The following is a 25,620-nucleotide window of genomic DNA, read 5'->3' as shown; positions in this document are numbered from 1 at the left end:
CAGTCTCCTACGAATATACATCACTGTACTTCGTGGACCTCTGTTACTGGTTGCAGCCAATAAATTTCTTCTTTGACGTCACCAAGAAGATTCCGCGTTTCTGTAGATTCTGAGACAGGTGAATCCGGAGACTTCGGGTGTGTCCCCTGGCACCGCTGGGTCCTCAATAACCCGGTTCTTCATAACTGGTAGTCGCTGAGACTGAACCTCTTGACTCCTATGCAACCCTGGCAGCTCTTCCCCCTAAAAGTTGACTTTCATCCAGTACCTGCACCCGTGCAGGCATATCCCTAATTGTACTTAGGTGTTTGCTCAATGTTTCAGCACCCCCCCATACTAAAAATTGCGACTGACGCTGGGTTCGTGGCTGTTCAAAGATGTTAGTAGGTGGATTTATCGAAGAACCAGGGTCCCTTGCCGAACGTAATCCCGGGCCATTCCTTGGCCCCCCTGCTGTAGGGGATTTTACATTGTGATTGCGCTCAACTAGGTTTTTCTCAATCATAGTCAGCCTCTCCAGAATGGGGCCTAATTTAAAGTTCAATAGGCTAATCATCATTGCCTGAAGGGGTTCCAGTGCCACCAGTGGTTCTATGTTAGTGGGAGCCGGAGCAAATACCGCAGGCTTACTAACCAGGTTGGATTTAGATTTATTATCTTTGCCCCCAATTGGCTGTAGTTTCCTTTTGGCGCCTGCACCAGGCCGTAACTTCCCCTTAAGTGGCAGTTGCACATTCTCACTTCTGGAGGTTACAGGTATGTCCACTGGTTTATTTGTCAAGTTACCAGCTATCCCTTGTGATGGGTGTGGAACACTGCCACCCTTATATGCTATTGTAATATTAGGGGAAAGGGGCCCTAACGTAGACTTTAGTGGGACTGCTGACAGACTGGATGGCCCAGCACCAACCTGTGTACCATCATGGGACCCAGAGCAGCTAGATAAGTTCACGGGATCAATATCGGACTCCACCAAGGATGCACCATTACCGACAAGTAGATGAGGAAAACCACTAGTTGGGGACCTTGAGAGGCGTCTATTGACCAGCTCAATCTCTTGATCTATTACTTCAGCTGCAGGAACGAATCCATAGTAGTTACTGTGGCATTGGTACTAAGCTCTCATAGTAGCTGCTGTTAACTTACGCCTCACCATGGCTCAGAGCAATTGGTTAACAAGTCCAGTTTTACTGTAGTGTGCACTCAGTATAACAGGTGTGTGACCCTGAAGGTAAGGTGCACCCATAAAACAGTACAAACACCATACAAACACTCCAATTGCGTACCCAACAGCCTTTTACGTTGTAAAAAGTCACTAAAAGTCTCTATGACCCAGGTGACGCACAAAACAAGCTGAAGAGTCAGTCCTACCTCCTCTGACGCCGCAGAATGCACTTGTAGAGGCAGCTGCTGGAAATGGTTCACAGATTGAGTATGAGAACCAAATAGATAGGCCCAGTCTCGTCCGGTCTCGGTTACTTACCTTCGGTAACAATATATCTGTAAGAAATAGTAGTTAGTGTTAGATTCCTTACCTTAGAATATCCCCAGGCGTCAGACTGGATCCGGAAAGTTTTGCGTAGCAGTACCCCTGCGCATCGGTAGGCATCGTCTGCGGCTCCGCGTCCGTTGTCGTGATCGCCGGAATGACATCATCTGAGTACTTAGACGCCGCCCTTGCGCGCTGACGTCAGTTCTTCTTTTTTCCGCGCCAGCAAGCGCAGATCCAGAAAGAGCAGTACTCTTAGTAATTTTTTGACTAACTTTTGGGATCTATTTTGGATCACTTCTCGAGTCGACCTTCGACTCGCGGTGCCGGTAGGGATGCCTGGGTTTAAACCTTGCGAGGACTGTCACCGCTTGATGTCGGTGACCGACCCCTACCGTCGGTGCCTTTACTGTCTCGGGGCCGACCTAGATGACAAGTTGTGCCCCGACTGCGGGCCTTGACCTCGAAGGCTAGGTGGGAGAGGTCCCGTAAGCGGCTCGAGCTCCGGCAGTCGGCCCCGCGCCGCTCGAGGTCCTGGTCTAGGAGGAGGTCGAGGGACCGGTCGCGTGGCCGCAGTCATCGCCCCTTGACGAGTCACCACCACTCGTCTCGCTCCAAGTCCTCAGGTAAGTCGAGGCACTCGAAAAAGAAGTCGAAGAAGCGTCATGATCGCCGAAATGACGTTGGAGTACTTCGACGCCGCCCTCGCGCGTTGTCAGTTCTGTACATAGCTTTCCGCGCCAGGAAAGCAGAGCCATGATAGAAACCGACACTGGTGCCATGAAACTAGCGCCCTGAAAGGGATGTCCTAGACCCTAAATATCGGCTCGCAGAATGGGGAGGATGGGTGGGGCGTAAGGAATCTAACACTAACTACTGGTTTTTAGAGATATATCATTACCGAAGGTAAGTAACTTGTGCATCTGAAAGAAACAGGTTCGTGTTAGATTCCTTACCTTAGAATAGATACCCAGCAATACCAACCCCGGTGGTGGGTCTGCGAACCAAGATCACAGCAGAAAGTCCTGGAGAATGGAACGGCCGAAAAAGCCATCTCTCCGGACTTGGCTGTCCAGGCAGTAGTGTCTAGCAAACGTGTGCAGCGAGGCCTACGTAGCTGCCTGACAGATGTCCTGCAAGGGGACTCCCCGATCCAAGGGCAGTAGTAGCCGCTGTGGCCTGAGTGGAATGGGCTCTGAACCCAGCAGGAGGCTCCTTTTTTGCCAAAGAGTAACAGACCTTGATCCACAACACGACCCACCGAGACATGGTCCGTTTGTGTACCGCCCGTCCCTTCTTAGCGCCCACGTAACCAACAAAGAGCTGGTCGTCCACCCGGAATTGGCGTGTGCAGTTTAGATAGAACGAGAGTGCACTTTTTGGGTCCTGACGGTGGAGCCTCTCTTCCTCTTTCGAGGGATGGGGAGGCGGAAATAAGGTGGGCAAGGTGATGGACTGCCCGATATGAAAGGCTGCAACCACCTTGGGCAGGAAAGAAGGAAGAGTTCTCAAGACACCTTTGTCCGGATGGACGGAGAGGAAAGGAGGCTTAGAAGATAGTGCCTGGAGCTCACTCACTATCCTGGCAGAGGTGAAGGCAACCAGGAATGCAGTCTTAAGAGTCAGAAGACGAAGAGGGCAATTGTGAAGTGGCTCGAAAGGAGCGCACATCAAATAGGTTAGAACAAAGTTCAAGTCCAACTGAGGCATCACGAAAGGAACAGGAGGGAACATGTGTGTGATGCCTTTCAAGAATCTATTTACAATAGGGGACTTGAAAAGAGAAGGCTGATCAGGAAGCCTCAAGAAGGCTGAAATGGCAGAGAGGTAGCATTTGATAGTGCCCAGAGCAGAGCCCTGCTGGGCAAGAGAAAGAAGAAAGAGGAGAACCTCTGAAAGGGGGGCAGAGAGTGGATCCACAGCCTCTGTTCTGCACCATGCCACAAATTTGTTCCACCTGCAGGCGTATACCGATTTTGTGGAGGAATCACGTCACAGACTTCAGGAGGCAAGTCAAACGGCCTCAACTGTTGCCGCTCAATTTCCACGCATGTAGGTGGAGACTGGACAGGTTCTGGTGGAGGACCGTCCCCTGCAGCTGCGACAGAAGGTCCTCCCGAAGAGGCAGACGAATCGGGGGATCGACTGACATGCTGAGTAGCTAGAGATACCAGTATCTTCGTACCCAGTCCGGACCCACAAGGATGACTTGGGCCCGATCGCGCCTGATCTTCCTCAACATTCTGGGCAGAAGTGGTATAGGCGGAAAGGCGTACAACAGACCACAGCTCCACTCGTGACGAAAAGCCTCTCCAAGCGAGTGCCGCCTTGGAAATTCCAACGCGCAGAAATTATGACATTGTGCATTCTCTTCTGTGGTGAATAGATCGAACCACGGCTCTCCCCACTGCTGAATGAGGGCTTGCGCCTCGTCAGAGTTCAGACGCCATTCGTGATCCATCATGCACCGACGGCTGAGTTCTTCTGCCCGGGCGTTCAGGGACCCTGCCAGGTGTTGAACCACCAGGGTGACGCCCTGGTGTTCCAGCCATTGCCAGAGGCGCAGAGCCTCCTGACAAATGGTTCACGACCCCACCCCGTCCTGTTTGTTGCAGTACCATATGGCGGGAAGGAATGCTTTCAGTGCAAGCCGGATCTCCCGCAGCTCCAGAAGGTTGAAATGAAGCCGGGATTCCACCGGAGACATAGCCATATTTTACAAGCTGCTTCTGTGGGTGGCACAATCAATACTGCAAGCCCACCAGCAACATTTGATCTACTCCCATGTGCCCCCCCCAGCCTCGGAGGGATGCATCCGTCAAAACTACGTGCTCCGGTTGGGGTAGGGAGAGGGATCTGCCGCTGACCCAATCGCGGTCCATGAGCCACCACTGCAACTGTCTCGCATTGCCCTCCGAGATCAAGACGTGCTGGGCCCAGTGAAACTTCAGCTCCCACTGCAGAGCCCACATACGCCACCTGGCGTGATGGACCAGAAGGATGCAGGAGGCCATCATCCCCAGAAGCCGCAGCGCCAACCTGACCGAGACTCGGGATAAAGGCCAAAAGATCAGAATCAGAGCCTGAATATCCCGAACCCGCTGTTCGGGAGGATAAACCCGAAACTGCGCCGAGTCCAGAACCGCTCCGATGAAGAGGAGCTTCTGAGAGGGGCACAGGTGTGACTCCGGCACATTGATGGAGAACCCCAGCAGGTGCAGGAGGTCGGCCGTAGTCTGGAGGTGGCTGACGACTGTCTGGGGCGAGCCCGCCTTCAACAACCAGTCTTCGAGATCTGGGAAGACTGAGACCCCTGATCTGCGCAGATGAGCTGCGACCACCGCCATCACTTTCGTGAACACCCGAGGGGCGCTGGTAAGGCCAAATGGGAGCAAGGTAAACTGAAATTGCTCGGTGGGCCGGCAGAACGGGGATGTGAAAATAAGAGTCCTGCAAGTCCAACGCTACCATCTGGTCTCCAGGGTCGAGGGCAGACAAGACCTGAGCGAGCGTCAACATCTTGAACTTCTCCTTCCGGAGGAAGCAGTTGATGTTCCTGAGATCCAAGATAGGACGCAGGCCGTTGTCCTTCTTGGGTACCAGAAATTAGTGGGAATAGCAACCACAACCTACTTCTGGGGCAGCAACGCGCTCGATGGCACCCTTGGCCAAGAGTGCCGCAACTTCCTGTTGGAGAAGGGCCAGGTGATCCTCCGACATGAGATGGTACTGAGGTGGCATGGAGGGAGGAGTAGTCTTGAAGGGGAGGGAGTAGACCCTTCAGACTATTTGCAAAACCCACCTGTCCTACGTGATGGTGCGCCAGTGAGGGAGGTGATGGCGGATCCTGCCACTCACTGGCGTTCGGTGAGCCTGAAAGGTCAGACTAGGAAGGTTTGGAGGCTGCTGCAGAGGGGGCTTTGGTGGACTGGCCAGCCTACTGGCCCCCAGAACCACGAAGGTGGTTCCTATGTCCCCGACCGGGCTAGGGCTGAACAGCTTGCGCTGGCCTGTGGCTCTGGGCGGGATGTAGTGGGGCACCCCTTCCGTAGCCACGAAAGGGGCGAAAGGCAGACTGTGCAGGGCAGGTGGTGGAGAGGCCCAAGGACCTGGGCGTATTTCAAGAGTCCTTAAAGCGCTGTAGCACGTTGTCAGCCTTGCCGCCTAAAAGGAAACGGCCATCAAAGGGCATGTCCATAAGGGTGGATTGGACATCTCCTTAAAAAACAGTCAAAAGCAACCAGGTGTGACGTCGAAGGGCTATTGACGTTGAAATTATCCTGCCAAGTGCGTCGGCGGTGTCCAGCCCACAGGGGATGGCAAACTTCGCTGCGTCTCTCCCTTCTGCAACTGCGCAGTAGAGTATAGCCCGGGCCTCCTCGGGGAACTGAGGCAGCATTTGCGCCACCATATCTCACACAGGGTGGGAGTAACGGCCCAACAGACATGCGGTGTTTAGCAACCGCAGTCCCCAGCTGGCGGAAGTACATTTTTTTTTCCCCATGGTGGTCCAGCTTTTTGGATTTCCTTTCCTGTGGTGCGGTAGGGAAGGCGCCTTTAGAGGTGGAGGCTTGAACCACCAAACTCTCAGGGGTGGAGTGTTGGGAGAAGAAAGTGGGGTCGCCCGGGGCCGGGAGGTGGCGTTGGGCAATCATCCTATCCACAGGAGCCCCAGTGTTGTGCCTCGACCAGGTGCCCAAAAGGATGGCCGTGAGGGCTTCATTAAACGAGAGCAGGGGCCCCGAAGTACTCGCAAGCGGCTGAAGCACCTCTGTCAGGAGGTTAGTCCTGACTGCCACCGAAGGTAGCTTGAGGTGGAGAGCCTCGGCTGCCCTACCCAACACCACTGCATATGACGCTCCCGCCTCCGTAGCCACGGTAGGAGGCAACAACATGCCTAGTTCTGGGGAGGCATCTAGACCACTGGCATCCCCCAGGTCCTCTCGTCAGTCCATATCGTACTCCAACTGGTCTGTCAAAGGGTCACCAGACCCTTCCCAATCTTCCTCAGCCTTGGTCCGGCTCCGTGTCGGGCAGAAGCCGGGTGCGACGGGTGCAGACGTAGTGCCGGTGGAGTCGGTGTAGGTGGAGGTGTAATGAGGTCGACCGGCGCCAATCCGGATCTAGACATGGATCCAAGGGGCCCTGCAGTGCCGGAGCCGAAGCCACCGGCGTCGAAGGCCTAGGGCCCCCAGCTGAGTCCATGGGGCCCGAAGGAGTGCCGGCGGAGTCCGGCTGCCCAAAGATGGCATGCATCGCTTCGTAAAATTAATGAAGCTGGGCAGGGGTCGGTCCCGGGATGCCGGAGTCGACCCTGAAGGCTCCGCACGCTGAGTGGCAGGGGGGCACAACCCACACCCTGCATCACATCGGCCAACAGACGAGAGGAAGTTGAAAAGCGACAATGCTTCTTCGACTTCTTCTTGTGCTTCGACTTACCTGACCCTGAGTGCGAAGACTTAGAAGAGGAGTGATGACGACTCCGCAATCGGTACCTCAACCTCCCATGTGACGGGGACCTTGCGCGACGTGGAGCTGACTGCTGTGCCTCGAGGAGCTTTCGGGACCGCTCCAGCAAAGACTTCGGGCCATGTTCGACTGTCGGAGCACAATTTGGGGTCATGGTCGCGCTCCGTGCAGAAGAGGCACACGCGGTGCGGATCCATCACCGACATCAGTCGGGTACAGGAACCACAGGCATTGAAACAGGGCATCCCTCCTGCACCAGGAGTCGGTTGAGGACTCAAAAACGAAGTCGACAAAAGTCACAAAAAACTCAGTCAAAAAGTGACTGGGGGTACCACTCTTCCCAGATCTGCCGGCGCGGAAAAAGAAAAAACTGACGGCAGCACGCGAGGGCGACTTCCATGTAGCTACTGCGATGTCATCCCGGTGACCCCAACTGACGCCACCTTCCTACGCGCAGGGGTACTGCTGACGAAAAACGTTCCCGGTCCAGTCTGACGCCTGGGGATAATTCTAAGGTAGGGAATCTATAACTAACTGTTTCTTTCAGATATGTAGAAACAGGTAGCATAGACCAGATAGCAGTAATCCGGAGTGTAGTTGATGAGTCATAATATGCTTGGAGAGAGGAGTTCTTAGGGTCTAGGGCAGAAATTTGTTCATAAATAGTAGTTTAACCTTTTTCTTGAAAGATGTAGCTGAGGGGTCCAGTCTTATTTCAGGAGGGAGGGAGTTCCAAATTCTCGGGCGATGCCAGACAATGTTCTGATGTAGCTGTTCTTTTAGGAGAATCTGTTGTTCAAGCAATAGAGTGCTGGAGCTTCTAAATGGTCTGGAGCCTCCGGAAACCTCAAGATTCTTGGCGAGGTAGTTAGGGGTATTTAAGTGTAGGGCTTTTTGGGTCATGCATGCAATTTTTAGTTGAATTCTTCCTTCATAGGAGAGCCAATTGAGAGATTTCAAATCAAGGGTTATGTGATTATTATTTTTTTTCTCCCATGATGGGCCTTGCAGCAGCATTAAGGGAGGCCCTTAAGAGCGGCTTTTTTGGATCTAGGCTAGCCACAGAATGTGGCACTTCCATAGTCGAACCTGGGAATCACTAGTACTTCGAGACGGCAGCTTTAAAGTCATCACTGGGGAGGAAGTGTTTTAATTTCCTTAATATGTTCATTTGGAGGTTTGCTCCGTTTGTGGCAACACTAATGTGCTCTGCATATTAAGGTTCTTGTCAAGAGTTAATCCCAGTGATCTTGCTGAATGAATAACTTGACGTAAGCAACTGAAAGCGGTTAGTTGCTTCATCCATTCATTAACAACCGGTGCCTGATTGGGTGGGGTGATTAGGAGGAATTCAGTTTTGAGAGTTTTAACTTTGAGGTGGGTGCATGAAAGCCAATTTTGAGTATTTTGTGGTGTTAAGTTAAGGGATAGGATGTCTTCAGGGGAGGAGACAGGGGAGGAGACTTTCAGATAAAGTTGGATATCATCAGCGTACATGTGATATTGGATGTTGGTTGAACTCAGAATTTCTGTTAGTGGCTCGATGAATAAATTAAAGGGAGTGGGTTAGAGGGAGAGACCCTGTGGGACCCCTAGTGTGACTGGAGTGCTCTTAAGACAGGGACTGATTCATATTGACTTTAAAAAAAACAACAACATTTTTATTGGCATTTTGAGTAATATGCGCATTGCATACAGTATAGTAGGATTTGACGGTACATACATAGTGGTTCAGAAAGCTATACAATAGTTCACTGGCGGGCTTTAACAGTGGGAAATGTTCTGTGCAGGTATTAGTTAGTTGGCAATCAAAATGTACGTTATCTCACATCCTCTTTTTGATTAGGTCCAGTCACTCACTTATTTCTGACAATGAATCCTCATGCGGGGGTTTACATATATTTCCTCGATAGGTGTTCCACCTTCCCCAAACCTGTGTCCATGTTTTGGGGCACCCTCTGTGAACGTAGACTGATTTCTCCACTATCATTGCATTGTCCATGTCTTTTACACCACTGATGCAGGGTAGGAGTTTGTCTGGATCCCCAGTGTTGTGCAATATTACACTTCGCCAATGTCATACCTAGTGTCACCCAGTCCTGAGCCGTGTGGTTGAGGTCTGTGGGCTCCCATACATTAAGGAGGCATCTTTTGGTTCTGGGAGAACTTGCCAGAGTGTGCGCATTACCGCCCTCCAGTAACGCGCAATCTCTGGACAGAGCCAGAAGTTGTGGAAGAGTGTACCTGATACACCACATTGTCCAAGGCAGAGCAGTGTGTCCGTCCGGTCAATTTTGTGCAAGAGTGTCCTTGTAAATTAAGTGCAATGTAATATTATTAATTGTACCAACTTGAGTTTAGACGATATCGCCACCTCCTTGGGGGACGCAAGTGCCTCTTGCCACTCCGCGTCATCGAACTCACCTACTTCCGATTCCCATTTGGTTTAAAGAGCTTCAGTGGGGTCTGGATGGTTATTTATTATTTTCCGATAGGTTGGGGAGATGCCTTTTTTGTTAAGTTGATCGGTCAGGAGCCTATCATCTAGTGGTGAAGATTCTACGAACTACGTACCTGGTGGAATCATTGCCATGAGCGCGTGTCTGATCTGCATGTAACGAAACGTTTCCGCATTGGCCAGTCCATATGTGACCTGTAATTGGGCAAATGTGACCATTTCCCCTTTCTTCCACAGATCTCCCACCCTTGAGATTCCTATCGGGTCCCACTGCCGAAATCCTTTGGTGTTGCGTAGTGTACCTAATCTTTTCGTGTCCCATAATGGCATGGCCTGCATAATTACTCCCTCCAAGCCCAGCGCTCGTTGTGATTCAAACCAGATTTGGATAGTGTGTGCCATTGCACCTGTGAGGTTTTTCCTCTTGACCCTATTGTATAGTGCTCCCATTACCACTGCAGTTTCCAGGAGGTGCCTATCCATGCAATATACTGGGTCGTCTTGGGATATGTGAAGCCATTGATTTATGACAACGAGCTGTGAAGCCCAATAATATACTTTGATGTTGGGGAGAGCAATGCCACCGTCATACCAACTTCTTGTAAGTTTATGAATTGCTATACGGGGCGTTTTTCTGTCCCATAGCAGACTGGTCACTTCCGCATTTATCGCTGTAAAATATGCTGGGGTGACTTGGAACGGTGTATTCTGTAGTGCATATAGAAATTTGGGGAGCGCCATCATTTTAAAGAAGGCTGCTCTCCCTAGTAGCGTTAGCGGTAGCGAGCGCCAATGTTTGACGTCACGTCGAAATCGCATCAGGGGCTGTGTGAGGTTTTCAGCAATTCATTGTGTTTTGTTTGTGTGTTATGTATACCCCTAGGTATTTAAATCCTCTGTCCGCTATCTGAATTATATTGACTTTTTAGTAATAGTAAAAGTATAGTAAGTAATCCACATTTGTAAAGCGCACAATCACCCGTAAGGCGCTGTGGGCCGACGGGAAGATTAAGCAAGCTATTGCCCAGAGTCACATGGTGCTGGGCTAATCTGCTGCCGGCGCCGGGGGATCAAACCGTGATCCCCAGATTCCGGAGTCAGTCACCCTAGCCGCGGCGCCACACCCCTTGAGTTCTGCTTTGGAGAAACAAGGTGAACCAGTTTAGGAGGGACTTTGAGAACCCACCCTTTGCTCCAATAGGACTAGTTAGTAGTCATGCTTAACTTTATCAAATGTAGAAGAAAGGTCAAGGAAGATCAGAAGTCATGATTCATTTTGATCCAAGATTTTTCATCCATTATGTTTGTAAGGGCAGATGCTATGCCCCAAGAGGAAACATAATTGTGCTTGTGAACCACTTTGGGGCGCGAGGGCACTCCAGGGGAAGGTGAACACCCAAAGAAACTACGGAGAGAGTTGTATTATTCTCTCATTTGGGTAAGAGTTCCTTCGGATCCCAAGTAGGCCAGAAAGTACGAGGTAGACTTATGCACGAGACTTCAGACGACGAACAGGAGCAGGCCTTTCGCGGCAAAGTTGGTAGACGCCGCAACTTCAAACAGATGCTTATTTTATCTTTGGGCGTCGATGGAGAGTGACGCCCAGGGACACAGCCCCTGGATTGAACCCATGGCTGGTTCTTGGGAGGGCGAAGGGGACCGGGGCAGATGGAACATCTTGGAAGACTGCAACAACCGTACCGATAAAAGCTTCATCCGACGTTCCTTTAGCGCCTTCGGTCGAAGACGTTGAAATGAGTTGCACGCTCTGGATTCATGATCCTCACCTAAGCACCACATGCAAATAGAGTGAGGGTCTGTGACCGACAGTCATTCACAGGACCCACAAGGCTTGAACTACGAGTACATATGAAAGGCACACTGCTCTGTTCGACAAAATCATCGAGGTAGGCTGAAAAACAGCTTCAAAGAATCACTGATCGGCTATGCGGTGTGTGGGCGGAAAAGAAGAAACTGACCTCAGCGTGTCAGGGGAGGGCTTACATGGACTGCGTCAACATCACATCCAGAGGACGATGTCACTACGGAGTCAATAGACGCCCTCTACCGACACACAGAGGTACTGCCTTTACAAAAATTTCAGGATCCAGTCTGGAGCCTGGGGAGAATTCCAAGATAAGGAATCTGTACCTAGTTGTCTTGATCAGATACACTATTCCCAGTTGCAAACCAGTGATGTGCAATTTGCACACTTACTGCTCTGTGAATAGGAATGCAATTTGCGATGCAACGTATGTACTAATAGGTCGCATAGTAAAACTGCACATCCGAGTCGCAAAAAGACCTGCCTAATGAATATTAATTAGACAGGTTGTGGTAAGTGACTTCCTGTGAATGGCTGCAGATGCAAGACTAGAGAACGGTGAGGGATAGTAAACACCCGAAAACGTGGGTTTTATTTTTGTTAAAGCAGCCTGTGTTTTTAAACAAAAGAACGCATTTCTCTTTGGGAAAACATCAAGAATAGTAAGTAGTGGTCCCCTCAAACACTGCCTGCTTCCCTCAAGGCTACAACATGATTCACAAAGGGGGTAGTGTTCCAAAGGGACTATCCCAAATGTCTGAATTGGGTGGCAGGATGTATGCAACACATCAATGGTTTATAATAACAGTTGTAAACAACTGATCAACTCCTTGCAGAAAAATAAATAGGATGGCAATACTACTTTCACACATTTTGTAAATTTAGAAAAGTATTTGTCGTCACGGCCACTGCAATTTTGGAAACTGCAGAATTTGTGAACACAAAAGGGCTTTGTACATCAAACCCTAAATTTCATATACAAATACCAGCAAAGTACAAAATACAGCCACAGTTTGAGGGGAAATATTACTTAACTCACCGCAATGATATCCAGAGTGTTATCACACACTTTACGGATCTCAGCATTTTTGTCGTGCATCAGATCTATCAAGTAAGCTGGAGCCTCTACATGAGATAGGTTAAGGATGTGTCAACAATACTGAAGACATTTCCTGGTGGAAAAGGTGCACAGTATATTTTTATTTCTGTTAAGAAATCAGCGTCTACTGTCAAAATCGACAGCAGCTCAGACCAGGGTTAGCTCATCATATCTTTGCAGTCATTCTTTCTCTGTCCTGAAGCTCTTTACAGCAAATGCGCTACCATGCAGGGTTCTCTCCAACATACCATACCACTGACATTTCGAGGTAGATTCCTAACCTGTGCCAATCATTACATGCTAGCCACAACCAAATCGCCATGAGCCACATCCAAATTCCACTATATTAGCCTGGTCGACCTGTCCACATGAAAACACTTTAACAAACATTGTTAGTGACATTGTGTTTTCTATTCAGCATTACCCTCAAAGCTTACCTTCTTGGTCTTAGAGACAAAGCAGATGTGTACCACTGATCTAGGCAACCCAGCCCTTTTTACCTCAATGAATGACTTTTACTAATCATACGACCAGGTAATGATAAAAACAAGAACAACAAGTAGTTAACTAAATGCATTATGTATTGTATTGTGATCAGACGCTAACCACTGTATATCCTCTCATAACCATTTGCACCAACAAATTATGAGGTTGTGATGTACGGTCCATTTAAAGCTTCATTCAACATTTGTTGTATGATTACGTTCCCACTCATAAATACATTGAAATATACTACATCACAAACAACAGTTCTTAATGTGAAGACTACCCATTTTGATTCTGTCAATTTCTCCACCCAGTCAAAATCAGAAAATATAAGATGGCATATTTGGCATCTGTGTCCATTATCACAGCGAAGCTTAAATAAAGATAAAAGAATTATGAGCTGAAACTGTATTTTTGTACTATTATTTTGCATTTTGTAGATTCTTAAAAAATCACTATAGCTTTAATGTGCTATAAACAAAAGCAAGGCAAATAGGCAGAATTGTCATGATGATATCCAATAATAAATAATATAACATGTTTAAGTGGTGTGGTTTGTGGTGAAAAAAGATGGCTGCATACTTACAGAGCACCGAAGCCATTGCCACTGTGTACAGCTTTAAAAATCCTACTAAATGATTTAAGGACAAGAAATTAACATATCACCGGCCACAGATGATTCCTATTGAGGGAAGGAAAACTGTTGATAAAGGTCATCCGAGCTCTGGGAAGAGGAGTAGTAGAAAAGGAGCACATACATTCCCCTCCTACTATATGTGACACGGCTTAGGTGACATTGGCATCAATGACAGGAGACAGCGGATGGACGAAGAAAAACTTCTCAGTACTAGGTATATTAAAGCATACGGGATCAGGGGAGTAATTGTATGTATAAAGCACTTACTACTCCTGATGAGGCGTTAAAGTTATTTTCTGGCAAGTAGAACGCTACTCTGGAACCCAAAGCGGATTAGTGATGGATTTTTTATAGGGGAAATCTAAGTTGTTAATTTGGGCAGTGGACATGTGAGTAACAAGAGTAACAAATGTGTAGATACATAACTACATAGAAAGGTATACACGTATATGAAAAATAATAAAGAGATAAAAAGTTGGATTGTATAAAGTCACATATGTACATGTGTGGATACCTTTATTTGGAACTCCTACTTTAAGTGTTGCTGTACATGAAGCTAATTTTTCATGTATAAAGTTTTTTATTTTTTACATTTGTTTATTTATTTATATTTAATATTATTTTTTATTATTTTATATGTTCCCAATATTTCAATGCAAAAACAACAGTTGATGAACAGAATGCAGAACAAGGTCATACATTCACCCAGATCTTTTGACAGGGAGATAATGTTTACACTGTCATCATCCCGTCCACCATTTGTTTGCTATAACACTTTTTGCCCTTAGTGGGATGGGTATGCCCAGACGTGGGTCCCTTGCTCACTGTGCCACTGGATTCAAGCTAGCCTGGCTGAAGAGGGGTGGCATACACTGAAACCAGTCCCGGGAAGCTTTTTTCCGATCCAGGGAGGACCTGGCCAGGCAGTTCAGTCTGGACTGTTCCCATGAGGCATAGTGTCAAGACTGATTTGCATATGGCTGGGTCCAAAGTGGGGTGGCGTAGTGGGCAAAAGCACAATGGATTTAACCTAAATCTTTTGACTGGGGGAGAATGTTTGCATTGTCAGCATTCAGTCCATCATTTGTTTGCTGTAACCCAATATTTCAATAGCAAAGCACTTATAGATACAATTGTTATAATCATATTTACACACTGTGATAGATAAAAGAAAACCGAGACCCATAAGCATATAATCAAATAACGTGAGTAAACTAAGCAGTGACCTATTTATATGCTAAGCATAAAATATATGCATTTCGACCATTAGAAATATTTACATTTGTAAAGCAGACCTAAAAGAATATCTATACATTTTTCAACCATAAGTAGTATATATATTTGAAGAATTGCCTTGGATGACCTATCCACGTTATTGGGGTGGGCTTAGAGACATTAGATCTTGAATAAGCAGGAACACCCTGTTTGAGTCACTGTTTTAGGAATAATTATAGAGCTCATTGATTACCCTTCTCTGCATTTTTAGATCTTCTACATAAACTCAAATTTTGAATCGCCTTCAGAATATCTGCGAAAGGATAGAAATTCATGACCAGGTCACATATTGACAGTTAAAGAGTAATTTAAGATGAGCCATTACACAGTGTTTAGGTTGTATATCATGAAAGCAGCTTTGAGCAATATGAAGCTCAAAAGGGTCCAACAGTGGCGATGATTATTGCAATTGGTAGAAAATGTGTAGCCTTTTTGGATGCTTAGAATGTTCATTAGGCAGTGGTACTTTGTTGTATTTGTAAGTTGTTATGGTTATTGATGTATTAACTTCATAGAGAAGTGATTATATATTCCGCTCACGATGCTGATTATCACTAAAACAGAATTGTAGGAGTCGGCTTATGTAGATTTATTTTCAGATGAATATGTTTGTGATTGTGTGTTTACATTTTTCTTTCACAGCCCTGAGAACGTCCCATCACGGGACGAGACGCGTCGGCTGTTGAATTTATACTGTGATCTTATGAGAATTGTTGAGTCGAAAGAATAAAGCAACCTTTGGAAAATACAGAAGACATCTCAGTGGAGAAGAGTTATTGTGAATTGAAGTTATTTTATGTACATTGTATTACTAGTACGCTCCTTCCTGATTGGATCAATTGTTTATTTATAGGGAGGTTGAGCGGTGCCTCCATGGGGGATTGAGCGTAACAATACTTGAATCCTTTAATATTGCTCGTGAAGTACGGCCAACTGGGTGATCCCCTTATCGCCAAGTTCATGTCGGTAGTGTTGTTATAGGGGTTGTGGTGCACAAGGGCTAAGTAATGGATGACGATAGAGATAAGATAGCAGCAGAGCTTTTTCAGATGACTAAATCAAGTAGTATTGTGAGCAGTAAAGATAACAAGAAAATCAGTTTACGCGATACATTTTTTAAACTAGAACGATTTCGTAAATCCGAATTGTCGAAATGGTGGGATGGGGTAACTCTTAAGAATTATATGGATCAAAAGAGGATTCCCAGAGGCCTACGTTTTTTAATATTTCCCACGTTTGACGATTTGGAGGATGACCACCTCAAAGAATGGGAAGAAAACCTGTATGCATCATCATTTAATATGATGGGCATACTCATAAAAAAATGCAGACAGGAAAGTGGAAAAGTTGAGACAGCAGATTTCAGATGTAGAAAAGGAGATTCAGGATATGAATTTACCTGATCTAACAGAGAAAAACAATGTAATTTTGAAAGAGGTAATAATGAACCAACATCAATTGCAAATAAAGGAAAAGAAATTAAGCAAGTTGAAACGCGATGAACGCGATTATGCTCAGGGGAAAATATTTACTTTTGCCCGTGGTTATGATAATTTATCGAAACCCAAGATACAACAGTCAGGTGGGATAGTACTTGTGGGAGACTTGAGTAGTACCACTAATTACAGCAGTTCGAGTATATCATCTATTGAGGAAACGGCAACTCTGGCAACAGGGGGTGCACCCATTAAGAGTTCTTCTTTTTGCAAGGAGCTGAAAAGGATAAGGAAGGGTCGGAGAAAGATTATAGGAAGTTCAGAAGGAGGAGAAAGCACCGCAAATACAAAAATGGGAACCAGGAGCCAGGTCAATAACAAGAAATAGATCATAATAGGATTGTTGAGGGGGAATTGGAAGTTATTAATTTGTCATATAGGGTACTCAATGTGCATGAATTATCAGTTCTGAAAAAAGGATTGTCATATTGTCCCACAAATGAATGTGATTTTGTGAATTTAGAAATTGATCTGTTTAAGTTTACTCGCAATTTAAAACTAAAGTGCTTTTTTTCTATGCTTGATGGTAATGTACAAAAGAAACTGCAAAATAAAAATTCAGAAATAACTACAACTGAGTTGAAAAATATTCACTTACTAATGTCGATATCCGGTGAATTTGGTTTAGATATTGATGATGTGGCTAGTTTATGTAATATAGATACGGACTATACATGCACAAGTGGCCTAAGGTCAAAATCCAAATTCATCCCTCAGGGTAACCAGTTTGCAGCCATTGACATATATGCACAGAGGACACTAGATGAATTTCATAAGATAGAGGACACAGGTTACAGAAAATTCCGATATAACAAAAGGAATCTATCCCACTTGGAAAAGGTGGCAATAGAAGAGCTCAGGAATGATACCTCCATAGTAATTCGTGAGGCGGATAAAGGAGAAAACATAGTCGTAATGAACAAGACCAACTATATGGATGAAATCAGGGGACAACTGAGTGATCAGGACTGTTATGTGAAAATGAGTTCCAACCCCATGAAAGAAGTATCTAGTTGTATTGCAGAGAGGTTGTACACTTGGAAAGAAGAGGGGTTGTTGGATAATATGGAATACAAGTACTTAAATATAACTCATCCTACTTTTCCGATTATATATACATTACCCAAAATACATAATAGCAAAACAAATCCCCCCTGGTAGACCTATAGTCCTCAGTATAGGGAGTATTACAGAGCACTTATCGGAGTTCGTAGATGGATTTTTGAAACCATTGGTGATTAATTTGCCCTCTTATATACGTGACACTACTGATGTCCTAAATAAACTACAGGACTATAAGTGGGAGAATAGAATGATACTGGTGACAATGGATGTAGTGGGATTGTATACCTGCATTAACAATGATAAGGGCCAAGAAGCCCTAATCCATTTTTTGGGTAGCAGGAGTGCAAGTTTAAGACACCACTCTCAGATGTTAGTTGATATGAGTAATTTGATTCTGAGGAACAATTTTTTCTTATTTGAGGACACCTGGTATCACCAGGTAAGAGGGACTGCGATGGGATCCAGGTTTGCTCCCTCTTATGCCAACATCTTTATGGGTTGGTTTGAGAGGGAGCATGGCTGGGATCGCAACGGACTGGACGGACCTCGTCCTATTTTGGGCCAGGTTCATAGACTATATCCTAATAATTTGGAGGGGGTTCGTCTTTGGAACTTAAATATTTGGATTACCTAAATATGAATGAGTTTAATGTAAAATTAACTATGAGTCATAGTACTAAACAAATCGAATTTCTTGATGTGACATTAGTAGTCGAGGGTGACAGTATTATCAGTATTATCAGTAAGCTGTTCAGAAAAACAACAGCCACCAATTCGATACTACGGGCAGACAGTTTTCAGCAGGGCTCTGTGATCTCAGGGATCCCGTATGGTGAAATGGTCCGGGTGCGTCGTAATTGCAGTCGGGACAGCGATTGCAGCGAGGAGCTAGATAATTTACAGGAGAGGCTGATCCAGAGAGGGTGTACTAGAAAACTTCTCACCAAACCAAGGAAAAGGGTATCCAGTATTAGTAGAGAATCAACATTAGTTCAGAAAACTACAAAGAGAAGGAGAGAAAAGTATCCTTTGTAACAATGTATTGTTCCAAGGGAGAATTGATTAGAAAGGCTTTGAACAAAAACTGGAACTTATTAAAGGGTGTTCCAGGTTTGGTGGGATTGATAGGCGAAAAACCTATGGTGACGTACAAAAAATTTAAAACTATCAAGGAGAAAATATCCTGGAATTATATTCAAGCTGAGGGACCATGTACTAGGGATTGGTTACCACCTCCCCCCAAAGGATACTACGTGTGCGGTTATCAATGGGGACATTAAATCACCATTATTTGTGCATATGGAGAATGACCACAAAATGCAAAAAATGATCAAGTTTTATGGAATTCAGAGGGTGCCTCAAAATATAAGGGGGGGTGATTGGGAACACAGAATCAGACAAATAGAGGCTAGATGGATCAGCAAATGCAGATCGGTAAAAAAATGGGTTAAATAAAGATTCCGAATTACATTACTTTTTGGATTAGCTTCTCATAGTGTGTATTGTACATTGGGTCAGAATTGAGCTTCAGTATCTATATTCTGGAATACGGTGTTGCGTAGGGTACTGTGCATTGTAGATGGGAGGCTTGATTTGAGCAACGTTGGGTCATGTGTTTAAACTTAGGGGAACATGAAATAAAAACTTAGGAGAATAGTGACCCGACGCTCGGGATATGGCCTGCACAATAAAACTAACAAGGTAGACATTGGTTTAAGATGTACCAATGAGAAGGGTGGATTTTCAGTATCAGCCAACCAGAGGTGGGAATACAAGTGCCGTATACTGTGTTCAGACATGACATCGGGGTTGGAATTGCAATAGAATGGGAAACGGTGCTCGTGCATTATTCACATTAACCACTTTTTGGTATAGAGTATCGGGGTGATATCAGTTCGAGGAATGAACATCTAGTAGCGCAAAGTTGATGTAGGATTGTACTCCGCACTCGTGGTGTTTTTACGGGGTAATACCTTAACCGGGTGTACATTGGTTTAATATGAACCAATGAGAGGGGTTGATTCACGGTATCAACCAATCGAAGTTGAGAATACGGTGGTCTCATAACGCATTCGGACAGGACTTCGCAATTGGAATCGCAACATAATGGGAAACTTAGTTTGTGCGTTAATTATTTTAACTATTGCGGTGAAAGAATATTATTGTAATGAGGGCTTGAGTAAAGTATATTTAGTAGCACTAAGTTGATGTAGGAAAGTTATGGCGATGTTGGTCGCCCGATACTGGTAGAGTGCAGCGGCGATTGGTGGTAGTTTAAACCAATAAGAGGGCAGGTTTCCGAAGCTTAACATATCAGGAAACAACACGGAGTACTGAGGTACGCGAGATAGGAAACTAAGTATGGGAATGGATGCGGACTACGGAGGAAGTTGGTGTTAGCGCACAGGTGTGGGTAACGTGGAATGAATAAAGTGGTTGATTAGGGTAGGCAATTGGATTCACTATGTATATAAGCAGAGCAACCACACGGAGTCAATACAGACTGAATCGGGTTTGTGCGAGGATGGTGATTAAGGCGACGGTCAGATAATGTAGCAGTGAGAAATGAACTGAGAGGGGATAGAGCAAGGGGGAATTGAAAGGTTGATATTTGGTGGGGTAACTTAGTGATTTATTGTCTGTTTCATTTTTAGTACGGATACCAGCAAAAGATATATGAGTAATAGGATGTTATGAGGGAAATCAGAAAAGAAGACTAAGAACAGCGAATTTGTAACAAGGTGAGATGCCCAGTGGGGATTTTGTGTTTGGACTGGGGATATTGGAAAAAGGTTGGACCAGGTGGGCATACATTGATTGACAATTTCTTGGTCATTTATTTTGTTTAGGAGCATCATCCTATGCGGGTGAATATTAGATGGTTGACGTTGGTGCAACGATTGGAATAAATAAAGACGATATTAGGAGATTATATTAAGTAAGTCTCAAACTATAGCTGGGTACTATGAGCCTTCATCTTAGTGGGATCATGATTATAATGTGGTCATGTGTATATATTTTTTGATACAGCTCAGTATTCAGGAAGCAGCAAATGGTTTCTGAAGGTTGACATTGGTATTAATAAGAAGAGGATTGTTAAGGAGTATTCAGGAGATGTAGCACAGGTAAACATGGTTAAAATATGAAGAATTGACCTATCCACGTTATTGGGGTGGGCTTAGAGACATTAGATCTTGAATAGGCAGGAACACCCTGTTTGAGTCACTGTTTTAGGAATAATTATTGAGCTCATTGATTACCCTTCTCTGTATTTTTAGATCTTCTACATAAACTCAAATTTTGAATCGCCTTCAGAATATCTGCAAAAGGATAGAAATTCATGACCAGGTCACATATTGACTGTTAAAGAGTGATTTAAGGTGAGCCATTACACAGTGTTTAGGTTGTATATCATGAAAGCAGCTTTGAGCAATATGAAGCTCAAGAGGGTCCAACAGTGGAGATGATTATTGCAATTGGTAGAAAATGTGTAGCCTTTTTGGATGCTTAGAATGTTCATTAGGCAGTGGTACTTTGTTGTATTTGTAAGTTGTAATGGTTATCAATGTATTAACTTCATAGAGAAGTGATTATATATTCTGCTCACGATGCTGATTATCACTAAAAACAGAATTGTAGGAGTCAGCTTATGTAGATTTATTTTGAGATGAATATGTTTGTGATTGTTGTGATAAGTTGGCCTGATATATGATGCTCACTAGTTCTAGTGATCACCTTGTATCAGTCCAAACAACCCTTATGGTGATTGGTTGTAAGTCAACCTTATAGACCAGCTATCCTAATGGTAGCATGGACAAAGCAGTCTTAGGCTAAACTCTTTTGGCATGTGAAGCCAGCTGTTTTACCACATATAACCCCTTGAATACCAGATGAAAGGACACCACACAGGTTGTTATGAAAATAAACAGTCTATTTATTAATAACAAACACCTCTGAACTCTTTATGAGATCAGAGGTCTAAGCACATAACAATCTATTTAAGAAAAACACAATAAGTTGCACAAATGAGAGGAGGAGCTTAGCGCGCATACGAGATGGCCGCGTGAGCACCGGGCTCCCGAGACCCTTCGCCACCTCCCGCATCTATCCTGGATAATATCCTGATTTGACGGAAGATCATTGAGGACACAGATCAGCTGATGTACTAGCTGCTTTCAGCGACGAAATCGGACTTCGGGTTCCCGAGTTACGCCATCCTGTGTTTTGTGGCCTTCTCCATGGGATCGCCTGGGCCTTGAGTTGTGACTCTATCCGGACAGTAATTCAACAACAACGGCTGACGGTGTTCAGCCCGCAGCCCCACTTCACTTTCGGTTTCGTTTCTTCTGCATATCGCACCCCCTCATCGGGGTGACTGCTGATCGCGGCTGGTTACTATATCAGTTCATTGGGCTTTGGGCTGGCGACTGTGTGGCTGTGAACTCATATTGATTCGTCTCTGCCTCTGGTGTTCTTGTGGGTGCATTCTAAGAGGCCATTTGGACCAGGTCTCAAGCTTCCTTTCGGGGCACCCGGCTCGCCATGACGGGCAAGCCCGAGGGTGACAAACGGAAAGTTAAGTCCAACCTCCGTGGAGGCTCAGCCCAGACGAATGTCATGGACCGCTACACACTTCCTAAGGGATCCCCGGTGGCGCACCTAAAATCCGGGAGATGGCTATCGACGATCCTACTATGTCGGCGAACTTAACGCTACAGGACGTGATGGGGGCCATTGCTGGCATTGAAACTTCTATCGGCCAACAATATGAAGCCCTGGCCCTGAAACTGGATACGGTGGCTATTGATGTCAATCTAATCAGAACAGATCTGGCTAAGACGAACGAGAAGGTGAAGTCTCTTGATCTAAAGACATCCAGCCTCACGACGGATATGTCCGACTTGCAAACAGAAGTCCGCAACCTGAGAACTGCTAATGACTTCTTTGCGCGCCGCTTGGAGGATTTTGACGGCCGTGCAAGACGCAACAACGTACGCATTATTGGGGTCCCGGAAGATTCTAGCTCACTCTCTACTGATCTTCGAGTAGAGGACCTTATCCTCAATCATCTCGCACCCAAGGGCCTGAGCAAATTCTTCGCGATCGAACGTGCACACAGAGTGCCGGGGGGACAGGCAAAGCCCGGTTTTCCCCCCCGTCCAATCATCGCAAGAATCTTTCACTTCAGGGACCGCGACGCCATCTTGCAGGCTGCACGGACAAGTGGCCCTACGCAGTTCGAGAACACTGCAGTGAACTTTTATCCGGACTTTTCCCAGTCGGTCCAGAAGCAACGAATGGGATTTCAAGGGGTATAACGGAGGCTTAGAGACATGGAGCTGACATATGCTATGTTGTTCCCGGCCCGGCTGCGCGTGGAATACGATGATCGGACATTCTTTTTTCTCCGGCCTGAGGAAGCGAGTGATTGTTTGGACACGTTGCCTGCTGGTCGTGCTGGCGGAGATCATGCTAGTGGCGCAGAAGGGGGCCTGATGGACCAAGAATGACTATGGTGCCTGAGTCCCGAACACTATCCGCAGTGGACAGCTGTGGCTCACTGACCTCTTTGATCATTCTGCGGGTATCCTGGGGGGTGGCGGGGACGGAGGGACCCTTTCCTCCTCTGGGGTTTCTTTGTGTAGATTAGTTGTTGTTTTTGATAGGGCGACAGGCACACTGCAAATTGGTGTGGCTTCTGAGTCTGTGCAGGGGTGCAGGGTGGGAGTTCTGTTGAGGATCATTGGGGGGAGGGGGGCATTGTGTGGGGGTTGTTTTTTCTTTTTTCTCCTTTTTTCTCTTTTTCAAGGCAACAAACTGTTACGACTTCGGACATTGGTGTGGTGCTCGTTCTGAGATGGGAGTTCGTCGTGGGTTTGGATGGGGGTAGGGGGTTAAAGTTGCTGTGCTGGAATGTAAATGGGTTGGGAGATCGGATAAAGAGAGGGGTGGTTATGCAGCTTTTGCGGCGCCTCTCGCCCGACGTTGTTCTGCTACAAGAGACACACTTGATTGGGAATACCTGCCCCGCTCTCAATAGACGAGGCTACCGTCTTGTTGCTCATTCTGGCTTTACTTCTAGTTCTAGAGGGGTGGGTATACTGCTTAAGACCTCACTCCCCCTCGTGGTTGATGAAGTGGTTCTTGACGCTAGGGGTCGATATGTTGCACTGATAGGAAGGTGGGAGGGGAAAACAGTTTCATTGGTATCGGTGTACGTTCCTCCTGGCTTACAATCCACAACATTTGCAGACTTGGGGCGGATGGTTTTGGGTCTCCCAGAGGGTGTTCTGATATTAGGTGGTGATTTTAACTCAGTCGTCTCTGGTAGGGCGGATCGCTATCCACCCAGGGACCTTACAGCCGCGCACTCCTGGTAGGGTAAATTCTTGGAGACATTGGGGCTTGTGGACTGTTGGCGGTTATTGCACCCAGAGCAGACACAGTTCACTTTCCACTCGGGGGCACATGGTAGTCTTTCTCGATTAGATTATGTCCTGGTGCCGGCGGCCCAATCCTCCTCGATTGGAGAGATTAGACACCTAGCTCGGGGTATATCGGACCACTCCCCTCTCTGGTTCTATTTTAACTCCAATGCAGGCGCTGAAGGAAGAGTGGCCCAGATTAACCCCTGGTATCTTCTTAACCCCAAAACCCGTACTGAGTTGATTCAATCATTAGATTTGTATTTTGCTGAAAATGTGGGATCCGTGTCATCACCTGTTTCATTGTGGGAAGCTTTCAAGACTGTTTTTAGGGGGTAGGCATTGTCTTTGATAGGGTGTGCCAAGAAATGTAAAAATGAAGCAGTCGTTCGTCTCGAGACAGAAATTACCGAATTAGAGACTGCATTGGAGAGTAACGTTACTCAAGACGCATTGGATATCCTCAATCTTAAGCAATTAGACTACAAAAACGTAGTAACCGATGCTGCCAAGATGATGAGTGGGGGACAACAGGGACGATTGTATGATGTGGGCGATAAGGCAGGAAAATTGATTGCCTGGCTAGACAGAAAGGAGAGAGCGAGTCGTGTGATTCCTGTGATTGAGAATTCAGGTAGTGTGCGTGTGACAGACCCGGTTGACATTGTTGGGTGATTTGCTGATTATTTCCGGGAAGTTTACACCTCGGTGTCGGACAGGCCCGAGGAGGATTCTCAGTTGTTCCTTAGGGATATCGCATTGCCTTGTTTATCAGAGTCTGATCGGGACTGTTTGGATGCCACACCCTCGGTGGATGAGGTAGCTCTGGCGGTGCGTTCTATACGCTCCGGAAAGGACTTGGGTCCCAATGGCCTCCCTATCGAACTGTATAAACTGCGCCCTGATAAGCTAGCGCCCTACCTCCGTGATATGTTTTTGGCTGCGCGAGAAACGGGCACCCTCCCTCGGGATTAGTGTCTTACGACTATTGTGGTGATCCACAAGGAAGGTAAGCCACAGGATTGTTGTACATCTTACAGGCCTATTTCGCTCCTGAATGCTGAGCCTAAGATACTGGCCAAATTACTCGCTAACCGCCTTATTACGGTGATTAGTGATCTGATTCATCCATCTTGGCGTCCTTAGATGCCACGATGGCCTTCGACACAATCGAATGGCCGTATCTTTGGGCCACACTCGCTAAGTTTGGTTTCGGCGCTGGCTTTATTAGTTGGGTTAAACTCCGGTACAATACGCCACTGGCGCAGGTAGTGGTTAATGGTCGGGTCTCCATGCCCTTTGCCCTTGGAAGGGGCACGCGGCAGGGTTGTCCGTTATCCCCGCTTCTCTTTGCTCTTACGCTGGAACCACACGCTGCTTGGCTACGGTGGGAACCCTCTATGAGGGGTATATATTGGACTCCGGACTTTGAAGATCGTATTTCATTGTACGCGGATGATGTTGTTGTACCTCACGTCTCCCCAAAAATCGCTTAATGTGTTGTTTGACGTGCTTATCTCTTTCCGGAAGAACTCGGGTCTTGTTATCAACTGGTCAAAGTCCTATATTTATGTTCTCGCGGGTGGTGTCCCCCTTCTGCCGCGGGGTTGCCCCATCCAGGTGTCGCAGTCTGGTTTTAAATACTTGGGTGTGTTTATCTCGCTGGACCCTGTGGTTCGCTATGACCGTAATCTACTCCTCCCACTCCGTTTGCGCTCGGATGTAGTGCGCTGGCGTAAATTACCTTTGTCTACGCTGGGGCGTGCGGCCCTTTTCAAAATGATGTCCTTACCGCGATTTTTATATGCACTCCAGAACAGTTTTGACGTGATTCCGTCGAAATATTTCGGGGAGGTAGAATCCTTACAGAGGCAATTGATATGGGATGGACGTTCG

At 46.4% G+C, this 25,620-nt stretch overlaps 2 protein-coding genes across 2 annotated transcripts in view; one reads left to right on the top strand and one right to left on the bottom strand.

The window, feature by feature from the left end:
• LOC144828578 (zinc finger protein 567-like) overlaps positions 1 to 15,524 on the top strand; it is a 548,232-nt gene extending 532,708 nt beyond the window's left edge. The window contains exon 7 of the mRNA XM_078686893.1: positions 15,381 to 15,524. Within this exon, the coding sequence (XP_078543019.1) occupies positions 15,381 to 15,424 (44 nt within the window). The 3' untranslated portion in view covers positions 15,425 to 15,524. The remainder of the gene's footprint in view (positions 1 to 15,380) is intronic.
• KIFAP3 (kinesin associated protein 3) overlaps positions 1 to 25,620 on the bottom strand; it is a 1,290,910-nt gene that overhangs the window by 195,430 nt on the left and 1,069,860 nt on the right. The window contains exon 17 of the mRNA XM_078686865.1: positions 12,281 to 12,366. Within this exon, the coding sequence (XP_078542991.1) occupies positions 12,281 to 12,366 (86 nt within the window). The remainder of the gene's footprint in view (positions 1 to 12,280; positions 12,367 to 25,620) is intronic.

This window comes from Lissotriton helveticus, chromosome 1_1 (assembly GCF_964261635.1).
Source record: "Lissotriton helveticus chromosome 1_1, aLisHel1.1, whole genome shotgun sequence".
Lineage (NCBI taxonomy): Eukaryota > Metazoa > Chordata > Amphibia > Caudata > Salamandridae > Lissotriton > Lissotriton helveticus.
The sequence above is the reverse complement of the archived record's forward strand: the minus strand, read 5'-3'. Positions and strand labels throughout refer to the sequence as shown.